Source organism: Notamacropus eugenii, chromosome 3 (genome assembly GCF_028372415.1).
Source record: "Notamacropus eugenii isolate mMacEug1 chromosome 3, mMacEug1.pri_v2, whole genome shotgun sequence".
NCBI classification, from domain to species: domain Eukaryota; kingdom Metazoa; phylum Chordata; class Mammalia; order Diprotodontia; family Macropodidae; genus Notamacropus; species Notamacropus eugenii.
The window spans coordinates 94,734,134-94,759,273 of NC_092874.1; the positions used below are offsets into that span (position 1 = coordinate 94,734,134).

A 25,140-nucleotide genomic window follows, 5' to 3' on the forward strand; every position below is an offset into this window, starting at 1 on the left:
GGCCCCAGAATGGCAGTGCTTGATGACTGAGAGAGTTTTGGAGAAAGAAAAGCTACAGAAAAGATCAAGTCTGGCATTTGATTGGACTCAGAAATGAAACATGAAATAGCTAATTAGCAGCCTTGGAGCTAAAACACTGCTTTATGCTGAGAAAATGAGGCCTAACTATTGGCTGCCAAGCCAACTGCATCTGCAGCTATGGGTTAAATTATTGAATCCTGTTTACATTATAATATACTCTCTGGTTCTCTTATGTTCATCATTGCTTTTATTTAGTAGTAATAAATCACCTGTCCTGTACTGAATTCATGTTTGTACATAAAGCACCTTTTTTTACTTCCTTCCTTTTTGAGAAAATTCCTTAGACTTTTGAATCCACAATTGGTTCTATAATTAGCAATTTTCCTTGGGACAGGGACAATGAGCCAATAAATGAGAGAAATGGGGAACCTACTTCCCTGTTGGAGCAGCCACCTGGTTCAGTGGATAGAGTGCTGCACCTGGAGTCAGGAAGACTCATCTTCTTGAGTTCAAATTCAGCCTCAGATGTTTATTAGCTGTGTGACTGTGGGGCAAGTCACTTAACCCTGTTTACCTCAGTTTCCTCATCTGTAAAATGAGCTGGAGAAGGAAAGGGCAAAGCACTGCAGATCCCAGCCAGAAAAACCCCAAATGGGGTCACAAAGAGGTGGACACGATTGAAAACAACTTGAACACTTCCCTACCGAGGTCAGGCTTCCTCTAGCAATGAATCTGCTCCAATCTTATGGCTGGATTATAGAAGTGAAGAGACTGTGGGGCATACATAGATATTCTATAACTGGTTCCAGTTGACTAACCACCTTCTTGGGAGGAATCTTTTTGACTATTTGACTTCTCCAAAAAAAGCCTGAGCTTTGACAGTCTCTTTTCACCTTATTTGATTTTAGTGGACTTTAGTGACTAGTGAGAGACCATGAGATAAGGGGAAGGGCCTTAAGGACTTTCCCCTCTGAGGTCATATGACCCCCAAGAAATAGGACTTCCTTGGCCTTTTTATTCATTCTTTTCCCTTCTAGGTGGCAGGCTCTTCAAACACAGAATGCCAAGCCACAGGAATCTGGGAGTTGAAATCCAAGCCAAGCATCTATGCCTCAAGGAGCACGGAGCAATCTTAGGGAATGACCTTTGGAACATCAGCCCTATAGAAGTCATCTGACAATCAAGCTATATTTGAATATGAATTTGGTGGGATTGGTGTTTTAGAGAAACTGAACTAGATTTGGGGCATATTCCCCTAGAAACCAAGGTAGCACAGCAGAGAATATACCCTTAAGATATGGAGTGGAAACACTTGTACATTTGTTTTTCCTGTAGCTTTGAAGTAAATATCCCTTTGTAAAAGATATTCACTGTAAATGGTTAACTGGGTGCCAGTTATTGGCTTAACAAATTCAGGGAAACGTTGTTAGAGGGTCTCAAGGTAATGGCAGAGAAAAGAGACAACTCACAAACCCCTTAAGATATCCTGGAACCATAAAGAGAGGCATAGACAGCCTAATTGTGGGAGGTCCAGGGTGTGTGTGTGTGTGTGTGTGTGTGTGTGTGTGTGTGTGCGTGCGTGCGTGCGTGCGTGCGTGTGTGTGTGTGTGTGTGTGTGTGTTCGGGTGCCCAGAAGATTGACCTCTCCTCCTTTGTAGAGGTAAAGGAGTCCATGAACGTGGAATATGGCTTGATTTTTTTCTACCATGCTGCTGATTTTCTCTTCTACAAAAGGAGAAATTTAGATGATGCAAATATATATGCATGTATGTAATTTGATTTTAAAACTAGGAACAATTTGTTCTCTTGAGTTTCTAGGGGATAATCCTGAGGGACTGAGTTTCTAATACTATTGATCCTAAGCTCCTGCCAGTGTGCTCTCCATTAGCAACAAATCAATTAGAATGAATTTCCTTTTTAGACAGGGTATTTACTGAGAAAGTATAGAAAGAATAGTTGATACAAGAATACTTATCCCCAAATCCATGGTACACTATCCCACAAATATCCGTGATGTACATGGAAAAGGTGGGAACAATTTTAAAGTGAAGTGGTAGCAGAGTACATATATAGAAAACACATGTTATAAAGGGTACCTTCCAACTTCTGACACTAGAAGTCTCTTTCTTCCTCATGAAGTTCTCCTTAGGTATAGCTCTCTACAAGTTGGAATCTCTCAACTGGCTCCCAGAATTTATCCCTTTTTTTAGAGTTCAGAGCCCTCACTTCTTTTCACTATGAAGGTGTCACTCTCTCTGAAGCAGTCAATTGCTTTGGTTGTTATATTTCTACATTTTTTGCAGGTACTTCCACTACCATCAGATAGGCACTACAATTTTAGTTGCTACTGCCACAATCTAGTTCTGAATACTAATAGAGACCTGCTAGGGAACCCCTGGATTTCCTGAACTCACAAGGTTATATGGTCCAGACATGTCCACCTTGAGGATACTATGCAGTCACTGACTCAGGGAAGAAAACGAGAAAAAGATGAGGTAGCCCTATACTCATAACTGCTACCAGTCAGGTGGAAGACAGGGCTATTGCCCTTCCCCTATCTGCCTCTCCAGAATGCAGTTCAAAGTGACCTTCACATTTCACAGACAAGAGAAATAAATAATTACGGGCAGGCCACGCCTTTTATAAGCACACTGAGTTACAGCTTAGCAATCCTGAGTCAAGGCTCTGCAGCCATCAGGAGACCTTGCATCACTGCAAAGTACCAACCTCTCAATCAGACATTGCCCAGAACAGCATCTTACCAACTTTCCATGTGGTCACTTGAACTAGAACCAGGAAAGAAATATCTGCACATATTCAAGTCCTGGTCCCCATTATAAGTCCATATTTTTCCCCCATCAAGATTATTAAATTTCTGTCTTTGTATATCCAGTGCTTAAAATAGTGCCTGGCACATAGTAGGCACTTAAAAATGTTGGCTCACTGAGTAGGAAAGGTCATTAGTGCCCAAAATATAGGAAATCATAGCCTTACTCTATGTATCTGCCCTGATCAAAGCTCTGCTGAGGTATTGTGTTTAGTTCTGGATGTTGTGTTTTAGGAAGGATATTGACAAACTAGAAGCCATGTGGAGAAGAATGACCAGGATGCTGAGGGAAGTAGAAGCTATGCCATACAAGGCTTGATTGAACTGGGTTATTTACCTTGAAGAAGAGAATATGAAGACAGAACACACTAACTTTCTTAAAGCATTTTACATTGTCCTGTGGAAGAGGGTTTAGGTTTGGTCTGCTTTGGCCTTTTAGGGCAAACCTAGGCACAATGGCATCTATTAGAGAAGACTAAACAAAATGTGGTATATGAATGTAACAGAATATTGCTGTGCTGTAAGGAATGACAGATATGATGCAAAGTGAAGCAAGCAGAGCCAAAAAATCAATACACATATTGATTATAGCAATATAAATGAAAAGGACAATCATAAAAATGGACTTTGCAAAATTCCAAACTACAAGCTTGGCCTCAAAGAAGAAATATGGAAAAAAAAAAAAGTCTCACAACTCTTTTGTAGAGGTTGGGAGAGTCCTCGAACATGGGATATTGTGTGATTTTTTTATACTGTCTTTCTGATTTTCTCTTCTTGTCTCTCTTTTTTTTTTTTTGAGGCAGTCGGGGTTAAGTGATTTGCTACTAAGTGTCTGAAGATGGATTTGTTCTCAGGTCCTCTTGACTCCAGGACCAGTGCTCTATGCACTGCACCAACTACCTACCCCTTTCTTTTTTAATTTTTCTAAACAAATTCATTATGTAGAATGACTGTGGGGGAGGGAGAGGAAAAGAGAGACAAAAGGGGAAATTTAGGTGATACAAATACATATATGTAATTTGTTTTTAAAAACTAGGAGCAATTCACTGAAGAAGTAAATTTAGGCTTGGTGTTAGGAAGAAAGTTCCTAACAAAATTAGAGCTATTCTGAGGTCTACCAGGCTGCCTCAGGAGATAATTGAGTTACCTTCCCTTGGAAGTTTTCATGTGAAAGTTGAATGGTCATTTGCTGGTTGTGTTTTTCAAGGGAACTCTTGTTAAGCTTTGGATTGGTCAAGGTCATTTCTAATGTTTGGATTCTCAGATTCTGTTCTGTGAAATTGCCAGGGCTTGCTTAGACAGTCTTTAAGTGTTATATTAATAATGGCAAGAAATAAGAAGAGTAAAAACAAAGACAGCTATAAAAACCCTGTGTGAACTATTTCAGGGCAGCTGATGGCTAAATGAATACTGTGCATTCAACTCTTTCTTCACCCATTCTCTCTTAAGCGTATAGAACAGGGAGAAGAGGGTGTCATGCACTCTACAGCCCACCAGGTGGCACTAGAAAGTCACACACAGCTCTGACCTATTATTTAACTGAACAAATGTTTAATGAACACCAACTAGGTTGGTAAAACTCTGGGCTCAAGTTCATTTGCATGAGGCTGTCCTCATTGGTGAAGAATGGCTACTTGATACTCTATGGCTGCAGGAGGGGTAGAGTTGGGGCAAGAGCTTGGGAGAAGAGAGAATTTGGTCTCCTGGCTTCTAGGTGTAGGCAGTAAGGGGCACCTTACTGAAATGCTTAGGTGAGGCTACAAGACGTGAGGACAAATAAGTAGGAGGTAGAATATGACGAGAGAGGAAAGGAGGTGTAACAAGGTTTGGGAAGCACTAGAGAGATCAGCGAAAGCCTCATGGAGGAGGTGACATTTGATTTTGGTCTTCAAAGATGGTTGGGATTTTGAAAACAAAGAGGGCAAAGGAGGGAACTGTTTGAACACAGTAAATGTTTGCAAGATGGCAAAACCAATCAGTTTGGCTGGAATGTAAAATGGGTAAAAGGACATAGACTGGAAAGTTTGACTGAACCAGGACATATGTCTTGAACTCCAGGTTAACAAATTAGAACTTTATTCCTTGAGTAGCTGGGTGATGTGATGGACAGAATATTGGACCCGGAGTCAGCAAAACCTGATTTCAATCCAGCCTCAGATACTTACTAACTATCTAATCCTGGGCAAGTCACTTTGACCTCTGTTTGTCTCAGCTTCCTCAACTGTAAAATGGGGGTTATAATAACACCTACTTCCTAGGGTTGTTGTGAGGATCAAATGAGATAATAATTGTAAAGTGCTTAGTAGAGTGCCTGCTCATGCTAAGTGTTATATGTTAGCTATTATTATTAGGCAATGAAGAACCGCTGAACATCTTTGAACAGAAAAATGACATGATCAAAGTCACTCATTTAGAGATGACAGGAAGAAAGAGAAAGAGAGAAAAATGGAGAGAAAGAAAGAGGGGGAGAGAAAGAGAGAGCGAGAGAAAAAGAGACAGAGAGATAGAGAGAAAGGGGGAGAAAGAAGGAAAGGGAAAGAAAGAGTGAGAGACAGAAAGAGAGACAGAGAGAGAAAAAGAGAGGCAGAGAGAGAAAGAGAGAGGTAGAGAGAGAGTAAAACCAGAACCCCAAAGTCCTGATTATCAGTTTTGGATTCTCCTTTTGGTTTGAAGAATATCTGTAATTGTGAGGCAAAGGGATGAAGAGTAATGAGGATTCTCAATCAGTGGCCTTCCTCCATCTTCTTTGCCTTCTATTCTCTCTTTCTCCAGCCATTGTCATTTCTAGATTCTTAAGACGCAAGAACCATCCTAAATGGAAGAAGGAACTCATACACCGACATTGATACTTCTTGGCTTGAACAACAATTTCCATTGAGATCCAGTTTCTGGCTCTAGATGCTTCTGACACTCTGCTCCTGGGGTTCTATAAGGTACTCCTCCCACACTCCTGGACATAAGCTCTCTAACATACAGTAGGTAAAGGGAGATAGAAGGTGTTTGCAAAAACTAAACCATAGGAGCTAGCAATGCCCTACTGCTTAAGGAACCAGCACTCAGGAAAATTAGGGCTCTTAGTATACATTTTAACATAGCAGTTCCAGTCTAATTGATATTCTAGTCAAATAACCAACACACACACATATGTATGTATGTGTGTGTATATATAAGTATATATTCCCTCCAGAAACAGAGAAATATGTGAATGAATGGATGATCAGGAAGTCTATTTGTCCATTTCTGAAAGTTTCCCAGTCCTTGCATGTCTCGAGCATAGCTACTTCCTACTATTCCTCTGACACCCACCTCTAACCCAGTGTTCTGTGCATAGTAGGTACTCAATAAAAGCACATTGGCTATTTTAATCTTGTCTGGTTCCCCCAAACTTCTTTCAGAATCAGTAAAACTGTAATTCCAAATATGCTAATATAGCATCTTATCAGATTTCCACCCCAAATCACAAAGCTGAGGATGGAGTAGGCATTCAGTAAGCCCTGGACAGATGGATAGATGAAAAAAATGCCACATTTTTAGGAAGGAAGACATCCAGAGGAGGATGAGCAAGATGGTGAGGGGGCTGGAGGTCATGCCATATGAGGGGTCAGATGAAGAAACTGGGAATGTTTAGCCTGGAGAAGTCATAGGAAGAGGCCATAACAGTTACCTTCATAAGTCTAAAGGACTTTCACAGGGAAGAGTGATTAGACTTGATCTCCTTGGCCTTGGAGAGAAGAAATAGGAACCATGGTTGAAAGTTGAAGAAGCAGTTTTAAGCTCAAAGGAAAAACCTCCTGAACAATTCAAGCTATTTGTAAGTGGGAAGGGCTAGCTCTCTGCCTGTCTCCCCTATCTTTTCAGAGCAGAGTGGAGTACTGAGCACCTCATCAGTTTTCACTAAAGACTTCCTGCATGGGCCGTTCAAAGTGCTCTAAAAGCTGCCAAATGAGAACAAACTGAACATAGGGAGGAACTGAAAATGCTTCAAGCACCTGGATCATAGATTTACAGCTGGAAGGGACCTTCAAGGTCATCAGATTTGACAGAAATTAGGTAGATGCTACAATGGGTAGCAAGTTGAGCCTGGAGTCATGAATACCTATCTGTGTTTAAGTCTAGCCTCAGATACTTATTAACTATGTGAACCTTGGTATGTCACTTAATTTCTGTCTGCCTCGGTTTCCTCAAGTGTAAAATGGAGATAATAATAGCACCCACCTCCCAGGGTTGTTGTAAGGATCAAATGAGACGCTTGTAAAGTGCTCAGAGTAGTGCCTGGTACATAGTAGAAACTTAATAAATGCATGTTTCACCCTGACACTCTCATTTTTCAGATAAAGAAACTGAGCTCCAGGGAAATGAAGTGACTCACCCAGTCACAGCAAAGGCAAGTTTGAACCCAGGTCCTCTGACTTGCACTTAAATCCATTGCTCTTACCTCTGCTCTAAGCTGGGGTAATCCTTGCCCTTTCTTTTTTTTATCTGAAGAGAAAGAGGATATAGACTCAGAAAGACCCAGGTGTAAAAGAAAAATGAAACGCAAAATATACACATTCCCTGTGCAGACTGTGAAAAGAGAGTTAGATATGTCTTGCCTAATTCTAGCTCTGCAAGAGCTATCAACTGTAACCTGAACAACAGCAAATGTGATCTGTTTCTTCTGTATCAGCCCATTTGACCCCTGCATACAATGGATGTTCAGTCAATGATGTTTTCTGACTGAGTCATTGTACTTGATCCTTGACCTTGCTGTTGAAAGTAGCCCTTAACTCTGGCCACCATGTGTGTGCCCTGTGCTCTCATACTTCAATCTAAGGTTAAGCCCAACTACTAAGGTCAAGCCTGTACTGAACTGGGAGGGGTTCAAAGGGCTTATCTATGCTCTTTCTGACCAGATTACTGAGAATTTATAGTCTCTCTCCTCCCTGCTAACTCCAGCCCAACTTCAGAGCTGGTATACTTGCCAGCTCTAGTCCAGCAACCCTCCTAATTCCATCTCTATCTATTTGAAGGATTTGGATCCAGGAGTAGAAATACAGAAAGGAAAAGATGGTCTTTCATCTTGAAGGTCCCAGTCAGTTGGCAAGATTAATATTTGCTAGGGACCTAGTAAGGATCTTGATCAAGTAATGGAGGTTTCCCCAGAACTCTAAAGTTTCTCCTAGATCTAATTTGTATGAATCTATGACTGTAGATTCTTAAGGAGTGGAGGTAGAGGTGGCGTAGAAGCATGATAGAGAAAGTATATTTATAATCCCAGGAGGCAGGACCAAAGAGCTACCTTATTCAAGCAAGGATGTGGTAATGGAAACCAGGATAATGCAGAAATGCTAGACCCTTCATTGTCCCAAGGTTCCTCATTTCCCTATTTTTCTCCTGCTTCTCCTCATCTCCTGGTTTGAAGGCCTATCCTGGACTGAACAGAGAGGGGTCCAAAGAGCTGGTTCTTTGCCCCTTTGACCTGATTGTTCAGGCTTCCTTCCATCTCTTGGAATTCTCCACCAGGCATCCAGTATCCTCATGTTGCCCCTCTCAGAATTTCTTTTCCCCTCCACCTCTCCATCTGTCTACCTTCTCCTCTTTGGAAACTTACTTCAATAAAATAATATAAAAAATATAAGAAGTGATGAATTCAATGACTTTAGAAAAACTTGGAAAGACTTGCATAAAATAATGAAGAGCGAAATGAGCATAGTCAAGAGAACACTGGAAATAGTAACAGCAATATTGTCTTAAGAATGACTTTGAGGGAATAAGTCATTTTGGCTCTTATAAATGCCCAAGTTAACTACAAAGGACATATGAAGGAAGATGCTATCTGCAGCCAGAGAAAAAACTGATAAATAGAAATATGTATAGAAAAATTTTACTATATATATATATATATATATATATATATACAATATGTATATATATACATACACATATGTATGTATATATACACACATACCTATCTGTGTCTAATGGTAGTCATATCTAGGGTGGGGGAAGGGAAGAAAAAAGAAATTTACGCAATACTTATGTTGTATAATTTAAGGGAATAGCAAGTTGTGTACAGTAGATTTGCAGTTTCATGTACAATCAACTTTTTCATTGTATTATGTTATGGAAATGCTCGTTTTATTCCATAAAATTAAAAAAAAAACTTACCTGACTTGTGTCCTGTTTCCTCAAAGTTCTAAGAAAGCTATTGCATTAGAAAGAATCAGATAAGGACTCATATATACAAAAATATTTGTAGTAGCTCTTTTTGTGGTGGCAAAGAAATGGAAAATAAGGGGGTATCCAATTGGAGAATGGCTTTAAAGAAGTATAGTATATGAATGTAATGGAATACAATTTGTCACAGGAAATGATAAAAGGGGCAATTTTAGAGAAACTTTGGAAGATGTCAATGAATTGGTGCAGAATGAAGTGAGCAGAACCAGGATAATTTATACAGTAAGAATGACATTATAAACATAAACAACTTTGCAAGACTTTAGAACTCCAATCAATGTAGCAACCAACCCTATTCCAAAGGACTGATGATGAAACAAGTTACCCACCTACTTTCAGAGGGGCGGTGACGTAGAATGAAACATTTATTTTTGGCCAATGTGGGAATTTGTTTTGACTATTCATTTTTGTTGCAAGAAGTTTTTTTCCCCTTTTTTTTCCAACATGTGTGGGAGAAGGTAAGAGGAAAAGAAAATAATTTGTATTAATTAAAAGAATTGCTCTTAAAAGAATGATAGACTTACCCTAAAGTAAATTTCTGACTTACTGTGTGATTGTTGGGAGGTGAAGATGGAGGAGGACACTCTAAAGCTGAAGGGAAGTGTTAAAGACCCTTAGCTCAAATACCTAAAAGAATAATGATGGAATTATAAATACTGGCAAAAATTCATGGTAAATGTATTGGAGGACTGGGGAAGAAAAACCTACCACCTTTCAAATCACATACGTAGGTACACGTAGCATCCTTTGGCAGGGGTTTCCTCTGGCCAGAAAACTTTTCCCTAGTGACCTGCAATGGTGCCTCAAATATTAGATGTTCATTCATTTGGATTTCTAGAAACCTTCTCTAAAATGAAAATGCTCTTAAGGAGGAGTAAGCAACACATTAAGCTATTATCAGCCATTATGTACTACAAGCAAAATGTAGTTTATCATTTAAACTTTAGTGATCCAGAAGGGCCCTAAGAGAATAGGACATAGGATGGGTAAATTTTGATAGGAAGAAAGGGAGAGGGGAAATGTAGAGGCAATGGATGCTGTCTAGATTGAACAGACCTTGATGGGGCACCTCAGTAAGAGTCAGAGGGAGAAAAAAAGAAAAGCATGAAGGCAGCTTGGTATGGAGGTAGGTGGAGAGGTGCCAGAGTAGGGGATGGGGCTCCCCTCTGAAAGGAAAGATTGGACCAACAAAGAAACATTTTTCTGACTTCATGAGGAATAGCTAGAAACCTTTATTTTTATCATACAGAACGACACTGTTTAAAAGTATTAAAGAAACTCAATTTCCCATTCAGCCTCTGCCCAATTGAAGTCTACACTCTAAAAGGCCAACATTTACTTTTGTAATAGCTAAAAGATCCTGGATCTCCCAAATAGACTATGGGTATGGTGGAAAATAAATTCTACAAATTCATAAAGGAGATCTGGGTTCTAACTCGGGTTCTACCTACTATCTGACCTTGGGTAAGTCAATCAAATCTTTGGAATCCTTGGATTGTAGATTTATGACTGGAAGGGCCTGAAAGGATATTTGAGTTCAGCCTCCTCATTTTACAGATTAGGAAACTGAAGCATGAAACAGTTAAATGACTTATCCACTGTCAATAAGTGTTGGAGGCAGGATTTGGACTCAGAACTTCCTTACTCTGAAAACTACCCTAATGACTTTACCAGTGATTCTCTAACATTTAGGAGCTTTTCATAGTCTTCTTCTTTTTTTTTTGCTTTTCATTTTTTTATTTAATTAATTTATTTGTTTTCAGTTTTCAACAATCACTTCCTTAAGTCTTAAATTTTTCCCCCTCCCTTCCCCCTCCCTCCCTGAGATGGCATGTAATCTTGTATGGGTTCTATACATACATTCTTATTAAACACATTTTCACATTAGTCATGTTGTATAGAAGAATTAAAACAAATGGGAACCCCTTTATATTCTTAAAAATTATTGAGGACCCTGAAGAGATTTTATGTGATTTATATCTATTGATATTTACTATATAAGAAATTGAAACTGATAACTTTTAAACATATTTTATTCATTTGAAAATAACAGTAAACATATATAGCATATTTATGTAAAATAATTATATTTTCTAAAATAAAAACAAATGAAAAGATTGGCTTTATTTTACACTTTTTTTTTGTTCTTTTGAAATCTCGTTAAGGTATCCTTTAATGGAAGATAGCTGGAGTCACATCTACTTCTGCATTCAATCTGTTGTGATACATATTTTGATTTAAATATATGAAGAAAAGCTGGCCTCACACAGATATGTAGTTAGAAAAGGGATAAGTATTTTAATAGGCAAATAGCATCTTAGTATTGTGAAAATAGTTTTGACCTCACAGACAAGAAGTCCCAGGACCATACTTTGAGAATCACAGCACTATTCTCTCACAAGGCTGCCTTTTGAAGTTTCTTACATGGGGAAATACCCGTTTTTTCTGTCCTAACTTCCACACAGTGGGGTCTGTTAGGATGATCAGATAGAATGAACATGGGCTTAAAGAACTCATATGTGCATTGGCTGGATAGATGGATGGATAGTTGGATGAATGGATGGATGGGTGGGTGATATGTGATAGAATCTCTTGCTCACTAACAATAGAAGGCAACTTATAATTGTGCCAAATGAATGTTGTGGACCATGAAGTCTAGAGCAGCTTCCCCTCAGAGAAAATCAACCAGGGCTGCAGTGGTCAGGGAGACTTCATGGAAGAGACAGGACCTGAGCTGAACCTTGAAGGATAGATAGGATATTGATCTTTTTATAATACTGAGAGCCATCAATATCTCTTTGAGGCAACAAGAATAACTACAGATCCTCATGTCATAATAATTGTATACATAATAACGTATAATAATTACATTTATATAGCATTTTGTATGTAAACTGCCTTTGGCCATATCAGTAGACCCTGAAACTTGGGAATGTGGGTAAACCAACTGTTTACCAGATCAACTAGTCAGATGTCCCATGTCTATTCGTTTGGGGGGCAAGGGGAGAAAGGGTTGGCAGTTTACATTCATATTACAAAACACTTTCAGAGTCATTATATCCTTTCATTCTCACAATGCCCCTGTGAGGTAAGGAGGAATATTTTGTAGATGAAAGATTTGGTGATTCTTTTAAGGTCACATAACAAAAGCTTATGAAAACTGGAGCTATAATCCAGGTCTCCTAACTCCTCGTATAGTACCCTTTTCACTTTTCATACTGCCTCTGTGGTTGTTTATACATAACTCATAAAAAAGTCTACCTTTGGGGCAGGGATTCCCAACCTTTTTTGTATCATGGACCCCTTTGGCAGTCTGGAACCCTTTCTCGGATTTTTTAAAAATTCATTAAATAAAGGGAAAGCTAAATGTGGTAGAAATTAGTGAAAATTAAAATGTAACTTTTTTCTCATCCAGGTTCATAGACCCCTTGAAATCTACCTACCAACTCCTTGAGGTCTCTGGATCTTAGCTTAAGAACTATTTTAGGGACATAACTAGCCCAGCAGAGCCAGGACTAGACATGCACAAAATTATGGCAGAATGCATCTGCCCATTCCAAGTACCCTGTGTCCAAAATCTGCCCTTAGGTCCTTCCTACTCCTCCTTTACAGGGTTCCAAGCTAGAAAATTTACCTTTTGCTAAGCTCCCATCAAAATTTACAAGAGAGCTCCATACTATGAGGGTCCAGCACTTTGTGGGCATAATCTCCTCAACCAATTTGAGCTACAGTATCAACGGCTGATAATAGCCTTTTGTTTTAACTTTTTTCTTAACTGACCTTCAGTGCCTTATTCCTGAAAAATTAGTAAGGTGGGAACTTCGGGAATTGTGGTAGACCAGGTAAGAGAAATATTTAGGGCAGGGGAGCTTTCTTTATCAATGGGCATATTACCTTACCTTAAGCAAAGATGTTTAAGCCTAAAAAGAGCCCAGCAGCTGAATAATCTGGCTGACACAGCCAAGGCAGTCATAACCCATTGATTGAGAGATCTTCCTGGACTACTCTGGCAGTAGCAGTCCAATATCAGGGTATCTTGTTGGCCATGTCCAGCGCTACCTGCCCAGCAGGAGAGTAGCCTTCCTGGCCCAGTCTAGCAATATCCCAGTGGCTGAGTAGTCTGTCTGGTCCATTCCAGTAACATCCAAGTCCAGTGAAGAGCCACTTCAGTAGCTGAGTGAACTGTTTGATCCAGCTTAGCAACATATTGACCCCTTTCCTATGAGGAGCAAGACCAATTGAGCTGTATATCTAACTGAGCTACCTTGCTTTTCGAAAAGCCAGTCCAGTTAACCCGCTAAGCAGGGAAGGAGCTTATCCATCACCAACTTAACACTCAGCAGTGACCTTCTTAAGAGCCCTTTATAGAAAGGAAATAGATCAAAACTTTACAAAGTTGTGAGTTGTCTTAGTCATGTGTTTCTTACATACATACCTCATTACCACTGCATTTTAAGTTTTCAGCCATTATTCTCTCCCCACCTTGTCATAGACTCTGTTTATATCTGTGGGAGAATAGGCCCCATGTTTCCCAGGGGAAATGTTTAGTAACTTCTGTTCTTGCTATACCGTTTGAGTAAATGCCTTTAATGAGAACTGAGTCTTATGGCTTATTAATGGGAAGCACTCTGGTGGGGGCTTGAGAGTTATGGTGTTACAGTTTAAGAATAGTCACCCAAAACACTACCCCTAGAACTATGACAAGAGTAGCAGCCACTCTTTGGGGATCTAAACTGCCAGTGCCTGTGTGGACTAGGGGAATGAACCTGGAAGGGGATATTATGTCATACATCCTCTTTAGAAAATATACCCAAAGCACTAAAAGTATTTCTCTGATGCTTTTAATATTTCCTGCATAGCAGTGCAGCAGTGCAGCAATGAAGCTGGTCATCTGTTATCCCTTGATTTTACTCTATAACCAGCCCTTTTCTGGTCACATATATCTTCAACTAAATTATTTTATATATCTCTCCTGTGCAAGACATAATTACTAATGTGCCAAGCTTCAGTTCACAATATTTAGATACTCAAAATGTGGCTGTGTTATTTATTCCTACCTCTTCTTTCTTTTGTGGCTTAACATAGCCTTGGAGAATTTCTGGCAAATGAAGATGTGGCATTTCTGGGCCTCAGTTTCCTTACCTGTGAAATGAGGAGTTGAACTAGCTCTAACTCTATGCTTTCATGCTCATTTGAAAGGAATGGGTTTTTTTTTAACATGGATATGGTAAAGAGATAAAATGCTCTTTACTTACCAGTTTAATAAGGACTATAGATACAGAAAGGTAGATTGCATCTCTATATAAGAAGTCATTTCCTAATTAGAGCTGTTTGAAAGTAGAATGGACTGCTGTGTGATGTAATGAACTCTGTTAATGAATGTGTTAAAGCAGGAGCAGAAGGACCTTCTGTTAGAAATGTTGTAGAGAGGAGTCACACCTTGAGTGGAAAGTTGAACTAAGTAAACTCTAAGGTCATTAGTATGCTGGTAGTATATCTAATCCAAGTCGATTGACAAACATTAATCATCTGCTATGCGCCAGGCACAGTGAGTACTGATCCAAGGAGAACAGGATAATTCCTGGCACAAAATAAGAGATTCTGTACGAGGAAGGAGGCAATTCGGATCAGATAACTTCTGACACGTATTCCAATTCTTAGATTCTATGATGCTATGTATTGAAAATATCTCATTCTAAGAATGTAATGAAAGGACCTTGAAGAAAACCCTTACAAATGCCTGGTTGGATAAGGTCACTGTGGCACACCTGGGAAATTCGTCCAATCTGTTAACCTGAGCAGGGTAGGCTAGATTAAGGGGAGCCCAGCCTGTGGATGTAAATGAGCTTAATTCCTAGACCAAGGAGATAGGCAACCTTTGGTAACAGGAACAGGAAACGGTAGGGTCACACCCCATTCCAGGGAAGGGAAGACTAGGTTGAGAACCTTAGAACCAGGCAGGTTTAGGTCAGGATGGAGAGTCATTTTCCTTCAGGCAACTGATGAAATGAAAATGATGAAGGAAAATTAAAAGGTAGTTTATCGGATGGACAAGAACTCAAGGCAAGAGTCAGCCAAGAGACTCTGGGAGTTCTCTAGTATGAATTGAACCAAGCCCTCTCAGAGTTCAAAAAAAACAATTTATTTCCTTGCATTTGTATTTTTTTTTAACAGTTTACAAATCACTTTCACATGCATTCTTCTCTGATCTTCATAACAACTTAGTAAGGTATTACAGTATCAGAGAATGTTTGAAGAGGACTTAGAATGTGCCTGCTCTTACTGTAAATTTTTATTCTTGTCCCCATTTTACAGATGAGGCAACTGTAGCTTCAAGAGATTCAGTGATTTACCCAAGATCCTATGGCCAAGAGCCAAGGACTCCAACTCGTCATTTGCTGTTTCTATTTGTATAGGGAGAGAAGTAGGGCAAAGATTTAGAAACAATTTTGTAACTAAGGAACAGATAAAGCTGTTTCATTCTAATTGCAGTAGATTCCCCTCCTCCCCCTTTGTTTCTTTTAATAAGCGCCTTTAAAAATCATCACTGTTTATGGGTGGTCTGTGTGTGGTCTCCCAAGGACACTGGAAAATGGAAAAGTCTGTAGGCATCGCACATTTAGGAGAGAAGAAAATGAGACAGCCCAGCTTCAGAAAAGGAGAAGGGTACCCTTCTCAGGACAAAAAGGGCAGTAGTTGTAAAAATTCTCACTGTGCTCCTGCTGAAGGTAGGAGGCCATGCAATTCTGGGTCAGAGAACCAGAAACAACTTTGCAATTAGAAGGAAGGGAGAGAAGATGGAGCTGATAGCAGCTGTTGGTGCAATTTACAGTTGTGCCACATGCCTGTCTGCATGGGGTCCTCACCAGCACTGGCTACCCAGTTTACTCTTTAACTCCCCTAGGAGATGGGTACCTAGCACAAGAATTATTTCCCCCATTTTGTAGAGGAGGAAACAAGCTTGGAGAGGTGATTGACTTGCATGGAATCAAGTGCTTTGAAAATCTCTACGCTCTCGATTCATAGAAAATTAGAATTGGAAAGTTACCTCCAGAGATCATCTGGACAACCTCTTGTCTGTAGAAATGTAAGAGTAGCCATTCCATAGAGCATGATAGGTGGCCAGGGCTCAGGCTTATGTGCTCCTTAGGACAGCTACTGTCACATAGGCAAGGAAACCGAGGCACAGAAAAGAGAAATGAATTACTTAATACAGTTTCCTGCCGGCAGCTCCATCATTGTGGGATGCCGCCTTCACCTCCTACTCATAAGGTCAGCCCCATTCCCAGCTGTCTGGGGCCCTGTCTTCTTCGTAGATGGGTTCCTGAAATAATATAATCCACTAAATAATTTCAGGATGCCCAGGTCAGCTCACTGACCCCACAGAGACCTGGCTTCTTTTGGTTGATAAGTCAACACAGACACCAGGCCCAGGAGGTGGACGGGGGTGATTAGACCCTTGCTAGAATCCCAACCCTAAAGTCCTGCCCCAAAGGTGGACTTTCCTTCCTCCAGACGTATTTCTAAATGACGAACTGCGGGTGACTTGGGGGCTGTAAATCCGCCAGTGTGCATGCCCGTGTCAGAGTGGGTCTATGTCTAGGTGGGTGTTGGTCTGGGGGCTGACCCCTGTGTGACTGTCTGCAAATGGACATGTGTGGATCAGTGCGAGCGTGCATCAAAATGGACTTGGGCAGGGGCTCCTGAAGATCGCGCGGTGCCCCATGCATTGGGAGGAACGAGATGGGGGGGCTCCCCTCCGCAGCTCACCGCTCCCTGCTCCGATCCCTAACTCGCCGCACGCTCCACGCTCTTTTCAGACGCTCCCTGCGCCTCCCCCGCTCCGGGGTTGCAGCGGCGCAGGCGCCCGGGCTGGCCGAGCCCGAGCCCAAGCACCAAGCCGGGGAGAGGGGCCGGGGCCAGAGCGCGGGGCTGGGAGTCCCGGGGCCAGAACCGGAGCAGCTCCGGGAGCAGGTGAGCCACCTGGGCGGCCCGGGCCCTGCAGCCCCCCTGCTTGGCAGCCCCCACTCCCAACTGGCGTCTCCCCTGCCTCCCCTCTCTGCCTGTCACCCTCCCTCCCCTCCCCCCGGCATTTCCCCCCGCCTTTCCCGACCTGGCATCTCCTCATCTCCCCCTTCCCTCCCGGACTGGCATCGCCTTCCCTTCTGGCATCACCCCCTCCCCTTCCTGCCTGCATCTACCCCTCCCCTCCCGGACTGGCATCTCCCTCCTGGCACAGCCCCTCCCCTCCTTGCCTGGCATCTTCTCATCTCCCTCTCTCCTCCCAGACTGGTATCTCCCTCCTGGCACATACGCACCCCTGGCATCTCCTCCTTCATTCTTCCACCCCTGTATCATTCTCCCCCAATTTGCATCCCCTTAGCCCCTCTTCATGGCATCCTTCTTGTCCTGAACGGGGCATCCTCTTCCTTTCTGACACACTCCACCCCCACTTGACATCTCTCTCCCCCCATTCTCCTCCTCCCCCTCAGTCTTGAAAAGGCTCCTTTCCCTATTGAAAATACCTCTCTTTTTCCTTTTACAGCTTGGGCACACTCCCAACATTCTCTTTCTCTGGTATACCTTATCTTTGACCCCTTAAGCCCTTTCCTATTTGCCCATTCTGTTCACTCCCCACCTAATATATCCCCCTCAACACCCTAGCTTCTTAACATCACCTAGCCTGTTCTTTCTGTCTGTCTGTCTGTCGGTCTCCCTGTCTCTCTCTGTCTCTCTCTGTCTCTCTCTCTGTCTCTGTCTGTCTGTCTCTCTCTCACACACATACACACAGACACAGACACACACACGAGCATACACATATATCCTACCCATCCACAGGTATTCTTCCCCTGATAACACCCCTCTGCTTGCCTTCCCTACCTGTCATGACTACTCCATGATCTAGAATGTCCATATAGACACACCTCTGGCACTGACTCCTATGCCTGACCCCCTCTATAGAGCATCCTCTCCTCTTACACTCAGCCATGAAGATTAGCCTAGGACCCCAGAAGCAAGCCTGTTAGACTATTGAGAATTTCACTTAAAAAATAGATAGATTCTTAGAATTTAGAAGCTAGAAAGTATCTTAGAAACCATTTAGTTCAACCCCTTCATGTTAGAGATAAGAGACTGAAGCCAGAATTACTTCTCTAACGTCACAAAGGTCTTAACAGTTAAAATCGTACCGCAGGTCCTCTTTTCACTACCCCATATTGTTTATTTTCCACCAGGGCAAGGCTAACTCCTTAAGACTGCGGCTTTTTTTGTCACCAGATGTGAATGTAAACCTGAGATGCAAAGTAGGGGAGGGAGGGTAAGGGCAAGAAGTAGCATTTAATCTGTCCAGGTGTGACTGGGAAGATTGTGGAGATCTGTCTCCAAAGAGCCAAGCTGGAAGCTATGACCAACTTTCACTGTGGTTATGTGGACAGTGAGCTTAACAGGGGACTTTCAAGACTGAGAAATTAGCGTCTTATAAACCTGGCTTCTTTCAGTAGGACTGTCCCCGGTACTGCCCTTCTCCTCTGCTCCATCACCACTAAGCTACCTGTACAGATTGAGGCTTAGATTTACAGATTCCCCCCTGACCTGGCCCCATCAATTTCCCCTGCACTGGTTCTGCCCCGCCCCCTCTTTGCACTGCTTCTTTCTCCATCCTTCCTGCACTGGCCCTGCCTCTGCCTCTTGCTCCCTCCCCCCCCTCCCCACCCCGCTCTATGTCTAAGTCCCTCCTGCACAGCAGCCTCTGTTCCCATCCTCCCTGCATTGGCTCCTTCCCTCCCTTCCACTTCCTTTGCTTCTGTTCTCCCTTTACTGGCTCTTCCCCCCTCCCCTCCTCCCCCTCTACACTGCCTCTGCCTTTGTCCACCTCTTGGACTGCCTCTGTCCCTAGTTCTGCACCTCCCCCCCAACCCTGTACTCCCTTTGGCCCTGCCTGTCTTCACCCTGTCCCTCACTGGCTCTGCCCCGGGCTTTCCTGCACTGGCCTGGCCTCTCTGTCTGACCCTGTCCTTTCTGTGCTGTCCCCTTTACCTTGATTGATTTACCTGACTCCATCCTCCCTGCACAGGCCCCGATTCTGCATCTCTCCCCCCTCCCCCCGTACCCTGTACTTAGGATGCCTCTTACCCCATTCCCCTTCATGTCCCTCCTGCAGACCTTGTCTGTCTCTCCCTGCCTCTGTACTTGCTCTGTCTCCTTGCTCTCTCCTCATTCGTCACCTTCCCCCACTGCCCCTGACTCTTCCTCTGCCTCAGTGTCTCCTGTTCTGGCTCTGCCTCCATCCCCCATGAATTGTCTCAGCTTCTGCCTCCGTCCCCCTTACAATGGCTCCATCTCCCTTTCAGTGCTTCTACCTCTGTCCTCTCCTTTCATGACCCTTCTCTTACCCGCTGTGGGGGCACAGCCTCCAAAATTCCGGTAGTATCTACCTCTTGGGGCTTTGGTGATGCTCTGCATGGATGTAGATTTGTATGAGATTAGTTATTATTAACATGATCATTGTTGTCATTATCATTCCAGTACTGCCTATCTTCAACAACGGAACCTTACATGCCTCTTAAGCATGTGAATGCCCCAGTGCCCAATTCAGCCCCTGTGTTTGTCCTGCCAAGACTTAAGCTAATATCAGTTTTGGAACCTTGTGCTTCTTGGATATTATTCCAACTTGTGACCTTTTATTGTGATGCCTACTCCCCCTCGGGCACCTCTGGCCTGCCTGCTGCCTTAGACTGACACCAGGAGTCATTACCCCTGTCTGCCAGCCCCATTCCCTGCTTCCTTTTCTTGCCGTCCTTTCTTCTCTCTGTGACCTGCTTCCTTCCCTCTCTCATATCCTACTTTTTACTCTTCTTCCCCCTGTCCATCTCCATTCATTGACCTTAGCTATGTTTCAGCCTACACTACAGAAAACAACTGTTGTTTGGCAAAAAGAGTACTGGATTTGGAGTCCAGGCGTAAAGTCCAGGACAGAAGGCCTCGATTCAAATCCCAGTTCTACTTACTTGTTGTGTGACCTTGAGCAAGATGTTTAATCTCTCCAAGTCTTAGCTTCCTCCTCTGTAAAGTTGAGACAAAAATGCCTGGACTGTCTACTTCATAGAGTTGTGACAAGAGAATATATATGACATCTGTGCACATAGATGCAATATATATTTAAAGTACTTTGTAAATATCAACTGATGTTATTTCACTCAGATCTCTTCATTCTTTTCTATTGGTCATCATTGGGGGCACAGGCCAATGGCTTCACTCCAGCGTCTGCCATTTTCCCGTTGGTTCCTTCCTGGTGATCCTAGGTGTATGAGCTTGGGGGAAGGGTGTCTTAGCCCTTCCCACCTTCCCATCCTATTCTTTCAGATTCTCTTCAGAATGGCCCCTGGTGCTGGAGGAGTGGAGCCCTCAGGAACAGGGCGCCAAGGGGGCACTGGATGACTCTCCCACCAAGGGACTCAGCCATCTATGACTCCAGGCCTTCAGCACCCGCCCACCGTGGTACAGGTAGGTTCTTCTGCCGGCCTGTCCTCCCACACTTGGCCCTTGGTCAGTTCTCAGCCTCGTCATGGTCTTGCTCTAATTATTCTCTGGGCTTAGGGAGAAACACTGGCTTGCCTTCTCTAACTGAACTAATTTTGTTGCTCACTGATATGGACCATTTTCTATTTGAAGTGTATACCTGTTTATCTGTAGCTTCCTCCTATGTCTTCTGTTCCTTCTAATGATGCAATGCCAACCCTCCCCTGCTCTCTACAACTGACTTCTAGGATTGGCATCAACTGGGTTCCCTCCTTCCCCCCTCCTACCCTGAGCCAGGGAGAGAATGGAGTATGGGGATCAAGTTTTCCAATATATTAATGTTTAAATATGTTTTAGTCCAGTTCCTGTGTGCACAAACACATTTTCTCCATGCCTATTCTACTCCTTTCTATATGCATTCCCCATCCTTTCTCACTCCCAGGACACATTTGCATTGCTCTGTACCAAGACACTTTCTCTCTATATGTAGGCACAGACATTCACCTTCACCTTCAGAGAAACCCAATCCACACATACTTATGTATGCAGTCTCCTTGGACTCATACAACCCTCCACATCCCTACTTAATCTACAAGCAAACACACCTGTGATCTTCCTCCACATGTGCTCTCCCTTCATATGCATGTTTACTCTATGTATATGTGTACAGATCTTTTATCTGAACCTAGAGATTGTACGCATACTCCCTCTGTACACAAAACACCCAGATCTTTTTCCATCACCAACAGACACTCACACACATACTCCTCATGCTTACAAACACCTTTGTGTGACCAGGGATGGGGGGAGGGATTTTGGGGAAGGGGGGTAGATTTGAAGAGGTAGGATGGAAGGAGGCAGTTTTGAAACCTCAGTATATCCAAGGTAGTCCCCTGCAGTACTTTCTTCCTCAATAAGGTAAATTCTCCCTTGGAAGCCTCTAAGGAGGTTGCTGTGGTAACCAAAAAATGTATTCTGAGCCCATAAAGTTGGATCTTCATAGGCACTCAGAGCCCACCCTAGCCTCTGGCTCAATCATTTCTGTACTCAAGAAAAACAGTGGATGTTCCTAGCTCACTCCCCCATTGTACAGAAGGCAGTACCAAGGTACAAAATGGTAAATGGAACTCCTTGTCCAGCGTCACGCACAGCAAGGTGGAGGCAGGGTCTGTTTTCCCTCGCCATCCCCTACTTTTTGGACCAAGATTGATCCCAGGTGACCTGGATCACTGTTGGTTTTGCCAGACCAGATGTGCCACTTCCCCAACCCTTGTTTTACCACATTGGTCAGACTTTATGGTTTATCACTCAGGATCAATCAACAAATATGTTTTGAACCTCACTGGGTATATGGCATTGTACTGGAAGATATCAGGAATACAAAAATATCATAAAGCATGGCCCCTGCCAGAACTCAAAGTATTTCCATGCCATAGGCAGAGTTTGAAAATTATCAACCCTTTCTCCCTTGCCGAAGTATTTGGAAATAGTCACCCTCTACCAGAGGTGTTAAATCTTAATTTATCACAAGACAAATGCCCTTGTGCCCCAAAGAGTGGAATTTTCTGGCATTAAAAATATATGCATTTCTAAAAATTGGCCCACCTTGTCACCTCTGAGTTTTAACTCTGGTACTTTCCCTTCAGAAGTTAATGGTCTAAATCTTGCCAGGGGCATCAAAAGTGTACACTTGAAAAGGTAACTGACGATACTAGGCCATACATGAGACTTGGCAAACCATGGAACAGGGTGATAAGCACTGCCTGAAATCCAAGGAAAGAGATACCATTCTTTCTGGGGCTAGTCTTCTCCAAAGAGGTGGGATTTAAGCTGGGTTTGGGGGGAGCTATGGCTGTACAGAGGTGTATGTGGAAGGGGGTTATACACCCCTTCTCTTGGACAACTTCTTTTCTGTTGGAGGAGGGAGGTGAGGCAGCAATAGAGATGTGTCTCAGAGAGCTTCCCACCCCAAGCTGTTATACTTTGCCAGGTGAGTGGGCAGTTTACAAATGCCTGTTTCCAGACCTAGTGCATGATTCTGGTGATTAGAATAGCATGGGGTAGTGACCAGGCTAACCTATCACCATGGAGACACAATGAGATACAGCCTGTGCCCAGCCCTAGTGACTGGCATGGAGGGCCGAAGTCAGAATGCCCTCGGGGTATGTATTAGGGAGAAGGACAAAGCCAGCCTTATTGGAGGCAATCCATATGGGATTCATAATTTGAAGGGTACTAGGAAGGGCCCCTTCCTTATAGCACCTCTTTCCACTGGCCTATATCTGAGAGCCCAAATTCTACCATTAGGGATTCATTCCTTTGGATTAAAAATTTGCTTCTCACTGGGGCTCCCCTCTTTTGTACTTTTTTTTTGAATTCAGAAAACTTTGGGGAAGGGGGTGACACTTTTGTTTAATTTAAATTAGTTTATCAGTTGCTGTCCTCTCTGATAAGAGGTAGGGACCCAGTACCAGGCAGTTAGTATGAGAGCTATGGATCTAGTGCTTAGGGGTGGGGGTGGGGGTAATTATTGGAAAAAGAGACAAGTGCACAAAAAAAGGAGCAAATGGAGTCACTGAAGGCAGATTTTGAACATGTCTCATTTCTGTTGCACATGGGGCCCCCCGGAAAATACCCTTTTCTGTTAGTACTTTCCTGGGGGTGAAGAGGGAGCAGGAAAGATGAGAGTCCCAGAAAGTATCCCTAGTGATGCCTTAGGTAATTGCGAGGCCTTCTTGGAAGAGATGGTCCAGCTTGGGGGTAGGAGGGGAGGCCTGGAAACCCTAATGATAATCTGCTGCCTCCATTGAGCACCTGGGTTACAACAGGCCTTAAAAAATATCCTGCAGTCATTCCAGGATTCTTGAGGGAGCATAGGCCACTTTTAATTCAAGAAACATCAAACCCAGTGATCATGGCAGAAGAGATGTGCTGCATAATGTCTTGAGTGTTTTATTTTAGGGTTACATTAGCATAAAATTGGCCTCCATTTAACACAAGTAGGTTATGGGGCTGGGGTGGGTTTTTTTTAAAACATTGTTTTGGCAGAGAGAGAACATGCTCAGTCACTGGGATGCTGACAAGCCTCCCCCTCCCCACCCCTCTCAACGGTGTCTAGACTGCACTTTGGGTCAGTGAAGTGAACGATGACACTTGGCATCTGGTACCCATCTTTCCACAGAGTGTGCGGGTGTGATTGTGAGTGCTCATTAGCCAGCGCTAAGTGGAGGAGTTAATGAATTTGGAGGTGTCACCAGAAGGAAGCTGAGCTCCAGCATCTCAGAGGTTGGGACAGGCAGGCGGCTGCCCTGAGTGGGTAATGATGATTGCTGGCATCCCAGGAATATTGGGTCACCTGCTGGGGTCAGCCCTGGTTGTCAGCCCCGTGGGACCTTTCAGCTTAGCTGGGGTTTTTTTACCTTGATAAACCTGATGGGCCTTTTGTGGGGAAGCACCGTTCATACCTCCCTTACGTCACCCTTAAATATTTAGGGAAGTGTTCCAAACTTCCCTGACTTCCCTTAGTAACCCACCAAGTATCTGTCATCGACAGATTTATCTCTCTCAGCCTCTTTTGAAGCTGTTTAGAGTCTTACTCTGTATTAGTTTGTGGGGACTTCCTGAGAATGTACTGTTTTCTGTGAAACATCCAATCAACAAAGCATTTATTAAGCATTTATTACGTGCCAGGCATCTGGCCATGAGGAAAGGCAAAAATAATGTCTGCTTTCAAGAAATCACATTCTAGTGACCATTTTTGTTTATTCTAAATAAATCTTTAAACTTCAAAAGAAGGGATTTGGAGAATGGTTCCTTCTTACCTCCCCTCTCAGCCTCTTCTTTCTAGATGGAAGGCAGGCTTTTTTTGCTGGATCCGTGGATGGCAACTTTCCCTCCTTCCTCCCAATACCAACCTCTCATTTTAGTTGTCCTTCTTTAGTCTGTCCCTAGCTCCCTTCTATCTTTCCTGAGGGGCAGCCACCAGAGACACATATGCTGTTGTGGTTGTGAACCTGTTGTGGCTTTCATCAGAAGAACAGAGAATGTTTTAGGTAAGTTGTTAGCCCCTTCCTGAAGATGCTCCCAATTTGTGTAGCCTTGGCTAGAGCAACACATTAGGCTAATGACTCTAGGGAGCGATCATCGATGAGTGCCAAGACTCTTTCCTGGGTTTGGAGCTGATGGCCTAGAGCCCACGATCCTATTAGAGCCTGTTCCCTTGTACCACAGCCATGGCTGGTATTGGTGTGGGTGTACGCAGGGCTGGAGAGGGGTAAGGGGGAAGATCATGTGCCTAAAGACCACTGTACTCTCAGAAGGGTCAATAACGAACAGTACACCAGATTGGGAATCTAGAGGTCCAGGTTCTCATCCCACCCCTGCCATTAACTTGCTATGTGACCTAGGATGAATCATTTCACTTTCCTGATCCCTTCTTTAATTCCTGTCAGAGGGGGTAAAAGACGCTTACCCCAGCTTCACAAGAGACTACTCATCCACCATTCAGTGTGATTTCCCCTAAATCCAATATTTCCCCTAGCAGTATCCCTGATCTGGGA

General features: G+C 43.1%; 1 protein-coding gene across 2 annotated transcripts in view; it reads left to right on the forward strand.

Moving 5' to 3' along the window:
* Positions 1 to 16,909: 16,909 nt before the first annotated feature.
* The window catches only part of SMARCD3 (SWI/SNF related BAF chromatin remodeling complex subunit D3), a 45,981-nt gene continuing 37,750 nt past the window's right edge, over positions 16,910 to 25,140 (forward strand). Inside the window, exons 1-2 of one of the 2 annotated variants that reach the window (XM_072652195.1) lie at positions 16,910 to 17,038; positions 20,426 to 20,566. In XM_072652195.1, the coding sequence (XP_072508296.1) occupies positions 20,528 to 20,566 (39 nt within the window). In that variant the 5' untranslated portion in view covers positions 16,910 to 17,038; positions 20,426 to 20,527. The remainder of the gene's footprint in view (positions 17,039 to 20,425; positions 20,567 to 25,140) is intronic. The other variant, XM_072652196.1, reaches the window with a different exon arrangement.